Raw genomic sequence first — 10,317 nt, 5'->3', positions numbered from 1 at the left:
TATCTGCGAACGGGGTGTTGCTTCGGTCAGAGGATTGTATTAAACTAATGTAGATGGAAAATTAATGTTTATGTAAATATCATTACTATTTTTAGAATACATACAACATCCCCAAAACAAATAAAATCATTTATTAGATGGCTCAAAGTGCAATTTTTAGCTGATTAAATGTTGTTGGGCTAACCCTTACATTTCCTGATGTTTCCAGGTTGCACCATAAATGATTGTCCCTCTCCATCACCACCCATTGTGGTGTGAATCACGCACTCAATACTAGTTTAGTTTTAAACTTTTATTCTCTTTAGAAACTTGAACACCAGCGTCTGCATATGATTCAGGTTAACTGAGGTACACAACATAATATTTTCTTTCACAAAATAAATACATTTTATTAGCAACATAACTTATGCTTGTTCTCATAAAATCTTAACGTTTACATGTTAAGTGAAAATAAAATAAATAAAAATGAAATAAAATCTTAAAATGTAACATAAGTACTCCATTAGGCCCAGCCAACTCGCTCACATCTGTCGGCACCTACAAAGGCCAATTTCTGCTTCTCTTCAACAAAATTACACTGAAATAAAAAGTGTATGTAACAATGACTGTTAGTACACAAGCAGGGGTATATAAAGCTAAACAGACTATATCTCAAATTTTTTACCTTTTGGCTTAAAACCGTAGTACTTTTAGTACATGTGCTCACCCTCATGTTGCTCCAAAAACACATTACAATCTTGAGCTGATAAGGCGCATTCGCATTTTCCTTTGCATGGTGAAATTCCACGGGCGAAGAACACATGGGCGGATGTTGAGCATGTGTGAAATCAGCGAAAAAACGTAATTGCCAAACAGCCTCTTTTTAATGCTGCACTTTTTGGGACAGTGAAGTTAAAAGGAAATGCACCATTAAAATGATATCCTTGTCCTCTGTGAGTATTGTAGCGGTGTACGAAGCACCCCCCACACAGAGGTCACTTCCTATCCAAGAAACTTCTTATTAACTAGGAGTGGTGGCGGCGTAGTGGGTTAAAGCACATAACTGGTAATCAGAAGGTTGCTGGTTGGATCCCCATGGCCACCACCATTGTGTCCTTGAGCAAGGCACTTAACTCCAGGTTGCTCCGGGGGGATTGTCCCTGTAATAAGTGCACTGTAAGTCGCTTTGGATAAAAGCGTCTGCCAAATGCATACATGTAACGTGGCAAGTTCGCCTATTAAAAGTTCACGAAATTTGAACTATAAGCGAAATCTGCGAGAGGAAATTCTTCGCACAAATTCCCATTGAGATGACTGTATTTCGCCTGCAGTATTTTACCACGTGAAGGTAAATGTGTATGTGGCTTTAAGCAGAATATTAGGGACGGATTTTTTTCCATTCAAAAGTAGTGAAAGGTGACTGAAGCTGCGTTCACACGGCCATCTACTTTGTCATTGCATGTCGCCAGTGGCTGGTGGTTAGGTCGCTAGTAGTGTGTATGGAGAGTCTAAACAGCACTGTTTCTTTACAAATAATATTATTATTCTAACATTAGGATCACGGGGAGCTCTACCATCTTCTCTCGTATTGGCTGTCGCTCCCGAAAGTCGCTCTTCATTTGCATAAATTTAAACATTTCTCAGCTTTGTTGCATCGCTGGACACGCCCACATCCGGTCACCAATGGTCGCCGTCGCTCATGTCACCGGAAGTCGCAGCTCTCATTGAAAATTAACGAGATTAAGTCGTTTTGTGACGCTGGCAGTGTGAACGCAGCTTGAAACTGAACATTCACTTTGTGTGTTCTGCGGAAGAATGTAATTTGGGTTTGTAGCAACATGAGGGTGAGTAAATGATGACAGAATTTTCATTTTCAAACAATCAGCCATCATTGCAAAGTATATTCAAAATGTAATACAAGTGGAATACTGTAAAAATATAAATCAAAGCATATTTCCCACGCTGCTTTTCACATAAAAACAGCCATTTATACCTGCACACTACTGTATATGCACATTTTTACCAAACATTTTAATATTTGAAAAATCTGCATATTTTTGTGAGAGGATGCAAACAAACAGCTGAATCACAAGTTCTGAATCGATTCATTGAAACAGTCAGAACTGATTCACGAAAATTAATCCAACTTACAAACGTCTCAGGCCATTTTTGATACTGAAGTTTAAATCAGAGATTAAACTATTAAAAACATCACTGTCTTACCATTCTCAGGATTGAGAAACTAGTCTATAAATGCACATAATAATGGCCAAATAAAATGATTTTAATATTGACTATGTCGCTTTTAATTTTCGCCACCAACATCTTTGTGTATAATGAGTCTTCGTTAGAACATGAAGAGGTCTTACCAAATTACGAAAAGTGCTGCTAATGTAACTCCAGTCACAATCAGTCCCTTACAACAGGGCAAAGAGTTGGGAGGAGTCGGAGTTTCTGAGGACAAACACACAATACACAGCAGTCACAAACAAGCTTTAGACATGCTGACATTATTAGAATCAAAATATAAGAAATCTGTTCAGTTCCTAGTGAGCTTTTACTGTCACACAAGGCAGCATCCTAAGCAAAATGAAACCTCTTAAAGGGATAGTTCACACAAAAATCTTCATTTACTCACCCTCATCACTTTCTTCTGCAGAACACAAGTTATGGATTAATTGAATGTTTCCTTCATGTCATTTATGGAGCAACAAAAAGTCTGATCAACATTCCGTTGCATTATAAGGACCTTCATTTGTGTTCTGCTGAAGAAAGAGAGAATTTACATTTTTGGGTGAACTATCCATTTAAGGTACAAGGGATACAAGTGAGTACAAGCGGCCGAAATGGGCTTCCTCAGAAGGGTGGCGGGCTTCTCCCTTAGAGATAGGGTGAGGAGCTCAGTCATCCGTGAGGAGCTCGGAGTAGAGCCGCTGCTCCTTTGCGTCAAAAGGAGCCAGTTGAGGTGGTTTGGGCATCTGGTAAGGATGCCCCCTGGCCGCATCCCTAGGGAGGTGTTTCAGGCACGTCCAGCTGGGAGGAGGCCTCGGGGAAGACCCAGGATTAGGTGGAGAGATTACATCTCCACACTGGCCTGGAAACGCCTTGGGGTCCCCCAGTCAGAGCTGGTTAATGTGGCTCAGGATAGGGAAGTTTAGGGCCCCCTGCTGGAGCAGCTGCCCCCGCGACCCGACTTCGGATAAGCGGTTGAAGAAGGATGGATGGATGGATCGATATCCCTTTAAGGGACCAGAACACTCTACATAAGCAGCATTTGTTTCACTGCTTAATTTAAGAAATTATAAACTACTACTTTTTTTTTTTTTATAATGTTATTTTTTTTTTACTGTCTCTGGACAGTTTCAACACTTATAAATATTTTACTTTGACAGAAAATAATATCAAAATAACTTTGAGCTCAGAAACTGTAATCATTTTCATTATAGCAGTGAATTTTGAATGTGTTTTTGAATGACATCATAGATATGGCAAAAAAAAATAAAAACAAATTGAGCATCCCTTCCTTGACCCGATAAATACAATTTATTTAAAATTGTTTGCAGGCATGTTGTATAAAAATACATGGCTGACACAAATATTGGGAAAAATTGTCCCTTTTTAATTAGACACAGAAATATGACCATGCTATATTAACTGAATTGCAATATACTTTTTAATTATGTTAGAACATCTCTAAAGTGTTCATGACATGTTTATGTAGCAAGAATTATTTATTTAAAAATATTATCTGTCTATCTATCTATCTATGTCTGTCTGTCTGTCGTTCTCTCATTGTATCTGATTCTCTGTCTGTCCATCCATCGTTGTCATTCTATCTGTCTGCCTGTCTATCTATCTATATCCGTCCATCTGCCATATATCGGTCTGTCTGACTATCTATCGTTCTGTCATTCTATCTGTCTGTCCATCCATCTGTCTGTCTGTCGTTCTATATCTGTCTGTCTGACTAACTATCTATCGTTCTATCTGTCTGTCCATCCATCGGTCTATCGTTCTGTAATTCTATCCATCTGTCTGTCTATGTGTCATTCTATCTGTCTGTCCATCCATCTGTCATTCTATCTATACAGCCATCTGTCTGTCTGTCGTTCTATATCTGTCTGTCTATCTATCGTTCTATCATTCCTGCTGTCTGTCCGTTAGGGCTGGGACAACGCGTCGATATGTCGACACAAAATATGCGCATCGATTTGTCGGACCCAAAACAAAGATGGCGGCGCCGGCGAGTAGTAGCAACACGAGTGGCTCCTCAGACTATCAGAAGTGCAAGGCGAGGCATGCACTCGTTCCTCTAAAGTATGGGAATTCTTTAATTTAAAAGGAAACAATTCCGTGATATGTCGTCTTTGCAAAATGGAGATGGCCTTTCATTCTAGCACCACGGCAATGCACCAGCATCTGAAGAGGCGCCACCCGGGAGCAGCTGCAGATGACAGAGCACTGTAAGTTTTTTTTCAACTCCCCACTTTGCACTCGATGTTGGAGTAGGCTATAATACGTTGTCGACACCTAAAGTGTTCGCTTATAGCTATTAATAATGCGCTTATAGCTATGAATGTCGTGAAAAATACATAGAGGACACTGACAACGCGCTGACAGACAGGACCGAGCAGGTAACATTTAATAAAGTCTCAACTTTCAAATTTGGTCATTCAAAGAAAATTCAACCATAAATAGGCCTACTGTTATGTGGCTCTTTAATGTGTCGAGACAGATTGCCTCAGTTAAAGCTGCTCGTGAACCGATCATCTTTTCCTTGGTTAATTTATAGCATCAAATAGGCTAAACATGAATGTAAGCCTACATCAGAAGGACTGTTGTTTTAACCGCGGAAAGATGTCAGTACAGTAGCCTACAATTCATTATTCAAATTCAAATCCACCGACGTTAATCTTCTCTCTCCTGACTATTTTGTCGGACAAAAATGGCGTATTATGATTGATTGATCAGATCGCCAGTCAATCAAACTCCCGGCATTACATTTTATACACCCCCACCCCCGATGAAACCGGTATTACCGGTGTTGTCACAAGTCGATTAATCGAAATCGAATCGGACTGAAAAAATATATGAATCGTTAGATTAATCGATGCATCGAAAAAATAAATCGCTAGATTAATCGTTTATCCCAGCCCTAGTGTCCGTCCATCCATCCATCTGTCTTTTGTTCTGTCTGTCTGTCTGTCTATCATCATCCATCTACCGTTCTATATCTGTCTGTCTGACTATCATTGTCATTCTATCTGTCTCTGTATGCCGTCTGTCCGTCCATCTATCTCTATATTCTTCTGTCATTCTATCTATCCATCTCCGTCCGTCTGTCTGCCATTCTATAGCTGCCTGTCTGTCTGTCTTTTTATCTGTCTTTCTAGATCTGTCTGACAATCTATCGTTCTGACATTCTATCTGTCTCTGTCCGTCCGTCCGTCCATCCACCTGTCTAGCGTTCTGTCATACACAGTCTATCCATCCATCCATTGTTCTGTCATTCTACCTGTCTGTCTTTCTGTCTATCCATCCGTCTTTCTATATCTGTCACACTATCTATTGTTCTGTCATTTTATCTGTCTGTCACTCCTTCTGTCTGTCTATCTATCTATCTATCTATCTATCTATCTATCTATCTATCTATCTATCTATCTATCTATCTATGACAGGTTTTGTGAAAAACATGTGTTTGTGAAGTTTTAAAGTACCTTTAGATGTTTCATAATGTGTTGTCACTTTTCCAAGACTGCTTTGGATGACACAGGTGTAGTTATCTCCTTTGACCTCTGAGATGTTGAGTTTCCTGCCATCTGCTAACAGGGCTGTTTGACTGGTTACCGCAACACCATCCACAAACCATGAGAACTGAGGAGTATCCCACTGCACCACATTGTTTGTATCCACAACACACTCTAACATATGTGTAATGGACACCTTTGGAGGTTTCTCTAAAAGAAGATAAGGAAATTATTGGTTTGTTAATGCATAACATGTCCATTAACCTATTTATTTTGCTCATTGCCACAAAATAAACGCTAAATGCAAATCAGAGAGATTGTATACGCTTTGGCAATCATTATATACACATTTTTTTGACCAGTGGTAAAAAAATGGTAAATGGTCGGCACTTACATTATCTCACAAAAGTGAGTACACCCCTCACATTTTTGTAAATATCTTTTCATGTGACAACACTGAAGAAATGACACTTTGCTACAATGTAAAGTAGTGAGTGTACAGCTTGTATAACAGTGTAAATTTGCTGTCTCCTCAAAATAACTCAACACACATCCATTAATGTCTAAACCGCTGGCAACAAAAGGGAGTACACCACTAGGTGAAAATGTCCAAATTGGGCCCAAAGTGTCAATATTTTGTGTGGCCACCATTTTTTTCCAGCACTGTTTTAAATCTCTTGGGCATGGAGTTCACCAGAGCTTCACAGGTTGCCACTGGAGTCCTATTCCATGATGACATCATGGAGCTGGTGGATGTTAGAGACCTTGTGCTCCTCCACCTTCCATTTGAGGATGCCCCACAGATGCTCAATAGGGTTTAGGTCTGGAGACATGCTTGGCCAGTCCATCACCTTCACCCTCAGCTTCTTTAGCAAGTGGTTGTCTTGGAGGTGTGTTTGGGGTCGTTAACATGCTGGAATACTGCCCTGCGGCCCAGTCTCCAAAGGGAGGGGATCATGCTCTGCTTCAGTATGTCACAGTACATGTTGGCATTCATGGTTCCCTCAATGAACTGTAGCTCCCCGGTGTCGGCAGCACTCATGCAGCCCCAGAACATGACACTCCCACCACTATGCTTGACTGTAGGCAAGACACAGTTGTCTTTGTACTCCTCACCTGGCTTCCGCCACACACGCTTGACACCATCTGAACCAAATAAGTTTATCTTGGTCTCATCAGACCACAGGACATGGTTCCAGTAATCCATGTCCTTAGTCTGCTTGTCTTCAGCAAACTGATTGTGGGCTTTCTTGTGCATCATCTTTAGAAGAGGCTTCCTTCTGGAATGACTGCCATGCAGACCAATTTGATGCAGTGTGCGGCGTATGGTCTATTTCCCAAAGACAACCTCTGGATATGACGCTGAGCACGTGCACTCAACTTCTTTGGTCGACCATGGCGAGGCCTGTTCTGAGTGGAACCTGTCCTGTTAAACCGCTGTATGGTCTTGGCCACCCTGCTGCAGCTCAGTGTAAGGGTCTTGGCAATCTTCTTATAGCCTAGGCCATCTTTATGTAGAGCAAAACAATTTTTTTTTTCAGATCCTCAGAGAGTTCTTTGCCATGAGGTGCCATGTTGAACTTCCAGTGACCAGTATGAGGGAGTGTGAGAGCGATGACACCAAATTTAACACACCTGCTCCCCATTCACACCTGAGACCTTGTAACACTAACGAGTCACATGACAGCGGGGAGGGAAAATGGCTAATTGGGCCCAATTTGGACATTTTCACCTAGGGGTGTACTCACTTTTGTTGCCAGTGGTTTAGACATTAATGGCTGTGTGTTGAGTTATTTTGAGGGGACAGCAAATTTACACTGTTATACAAGCTGTACACTCACTACTTTACATTGAAGAAATTCCACTTTGCTACAGTGTTGTCACATGAAAAGATATAATATTTACAAAAATGTGAGGGGTGTACTCACTTTTGTGAGATATTGTATATAGCACTTTAACCATAGCGGTTTTCAAAGCACTTTACACTGTGACTCATTCACCAATCACTCACACACCAATGACGGCAGAGCTGCCATGCAAGATGCTAGCCTGCCATTGGGAGCAACTTGGGGTTCAGTGTCTTGCCAAAGGACACTTCGGCATGTGGAATCATGTGGGCCAGGAATCGAACCACCAACCCTGTGATTAGTGGCCAACCCGCTCTACCACATGAGCCACACCCGCCAATATCACAATGAAGAAATCCAGATAGTCGTGCTTTACGACATCATAAAAGTTGCAGGCATAATAATTATGAAAGAATGTGTAAAATGCGGTTTAAATGGAGTTTGGCATGTAACACTGCAACACATGAATCCTGCTAATCTAGTTTTTTTGCATTCTTGGTGTGCAAACTTTAAATGTAACTTTGGGTCTGCATGCACAGAAAATATGCAAAGCAGCTGGTATAAAGGTCAATCAGATAGTAACATTTGCATAGTTAAAGCTGAAATACCCATCCTTACATACCCATCATGCGCACTTCTATTGAGTTGTGCTGTTGTTCTCCATTACTGTCTGTGACTGTAACCTTGTAGATGCCAAAGTCATGTTCTGAAATATTTGTGATCCGCAGAAGTGTATCATCCTTCTGAAAAGATATCCTTTGGTCTTGGGTGGTCCCTGATATTCTGACACTCTCCTGTCCTCTCTCACGGTCCCAAGACACAATGTCTATCTTATCTTCCGGCTCCTTGTGAAATACAGCCTCCAAAACCAGAGTGTTTTTCAGCGCTACATAGAGGGGCTGCCCAGTTTTAAAGTTTACAGATATTCTTCCATGAAGAGAAACCGGGACTGTTGACAGTTAGTAAAATATGATCAGTATCTGGGTAGATGACAAATAGACTAACTTTTTTTTTTAACTTCATATAGGGGGAAGAGTACAGTTTGGTTTACACTTTTTTAAATTAACATTTTGCTTTTAATTGTTCATGCAAATTGCCCTCCAGTGTGGCAAACGAATACAATAAAAGTACAAATATTACATCTAGTAAAGCCTTTTCTAATTGTTTTTATATTATTTATGCTGGAAATGTCTTTCTATTATGTGGAGGAGGCATCACACAGAAGGATTGAATACATTAACATTGAAGTTGCTCCACATAAACATAAAAAAACTTTTTTTGATAATACAAGATTAAAAATGTCATAATACTTCCTGTTGGGGTCCTAATTAGCTGCATAATCAAGGATCCTCAAGAGATTACCCAATTTGAAATATATATATATTTGTTTGTTCATTTTCAATGTTTATGGACAAAAACTTTTCTTTGCTGTCCAGCCAAGTGATGGAAATATAAATGAACATTTTAAAATTAAATTATTTGAAGAAAATAAAATGGCATGTGCACGTGTGTGTATTTTCTATAGCGTTTATAGATTCAATAACGTCACACAACTTACTCATAGTGATCATGAAACACAGAATCCACACCTGTCTCCATACTCCCATCACCTGTCAATTCTGAAAAATTAGAGATAAGTGCAAAAAAAATGAAAATAAAGAGATTACTAATGGTTAACTCGTTCACTCACGTCAGACAAACAGGTTTGTAGCCCGGTAAACTTGGAAATTCACAGATTCGAACGTCCCGGATCAATAACCAATTACAGCAACATGTTTGTTAAAATACAAACGACACCTCTTTCCAACCGTAGTATTGCAGACAACGAGCTACAACCTCATTTTCATCAAAACGAGCCGGACTAATTAACCGCGGAAAAAATAGTTTGACGTTTCGCAGATGTAAGGGACCGTCTGAAAACTCCACTCACTACGACAAAACACAGGAGATGTCCACTCATACATTCAATTCACGTGCAAGTTATACATGAAAAAGAAAAACAGTAAAATACATTTTCACATTCAGAATGTTCTAATAACTTCCCAGAGGATATATGAACTGACTACAGGTGAGATCATTACAGTATAATCAATTATAGTACAATACTAAATTATTTTAGAAAACATATTCACTAAAATTATATTTCCTAATTTTAAAGGCTGTAGTATATTCCTAGAGGATATATATAAACGTACTACAGGTAAAATATTAAAGTATGATAAACTATATAAGTACAGTAATCAATTATTTTAGAAAACAATCACTAAAATTATATTTTATCATTCTAAAGGCTGTAGTGACTCCTAGATGATATATGAACTTACTACATGTGAGATCATTACAGTATCATCAACTACATAAGTACATTAATCAATTATTTTAGAAAGAATCAATGACAAACATCAGTTTACACCAGTTAGGCGGCTCAAACGTGAGGCTGTAGTGTGTATGCGTCTCAAACCCCATACATGTGACAGATGTGGAAAATATCAAAAGTTTGGCTACATTTTACCGGGCTTTTCTCATTTTATAGGTTGTAGTAACTTCCCCAGAGGATATATGAACTTACTACAAGTGAGATTATTACAGTATAATCAATTATAGGAGTACAGTAATAAATCATTTTTAGGGCTGGGTATCGAGTTTGATACATTTTAGGCACAGACCGAATTTAGCGGTACCAAATTTTGATACCTAAGGGGTTAATCTCGTCAAAGTCAGTGATAAGCATGTAGCATGCTTGA

At 39.4% G+C, this 10,317-nt stretch overlaps 1 protein-coding gene across 1 annotated transcript; it reads right to left on the bottom strand.

The window, feature by feature from the left end:
- Positions 1 to 316: 316 nt before the first annotated feature.
- Positions 317 to 9,403, bottom strand: LOC127657754 (uncharacterized). The gene is made up of 6 exons (XM_052146633.1): positions 9,264 to 9,403; positions 9,132 to 9,192; positions 8,196 to 8,522; positions 5,697 to 5,936; positions 2,349 to 2,433; positions 317 to 577 (listed from the first exon to the last, which is right to left on the bottom strand). Exons 2-6 carry the CDS (start codon positions 9,178 to 9,180, stop codon positions 538 to 540), a joined length of 741 nt encoding a protein of 246 aa, XP_052002593.1. The 5' UTR covers positions 9,181 to 9,192; positions 9,264 to 9,403; the 3' UTR covers positions 317 to 537.
- Between the last annotated feature and the right edge of the window lie 914 nt (positions 9,404 to 10,317).

Source organism: Xyrauchen texanus, chromosome 17, assembly GCF_025860055.1.
Source record: "Xyrauchen texanus isolate HMW12.3.18 chromosome 17, RBS_HiC_50CHRs, whole genome shotgun sequence".
NCBI lineage: Eukaryota > Metazoa > Chordata > Actinopteri > Cypriniformes > Catostomidae > Xyrauchen > Xyrauchen texanus.
This window is presented reverse-complemented; position numbering and strand designations above follow the sequence as displayed.

Coding starts and splice junctions, on each gene's coding strand:
- LOC127657754 (XM_052146633.1), bottom strand. CDS start 9,180: ATGGGAGTATGGAGACAGGTGTGGATTCTGTGTTTCATGATCACTATG. Junction 8,523..9,131: donor GTGTTTCATGATCACTATGA/GTAAGTTGTGTG, acceptor AACTGTCAACAG/TCCCGGTTTCTCTTCATGGA. Junction 2,434..5,696: donor ACATTATGAAACATCTAAAG/GTACTTTAAAAC, acceptor GTTTGTCCTCAG/AAACTCCGACTCCTCCCAAC.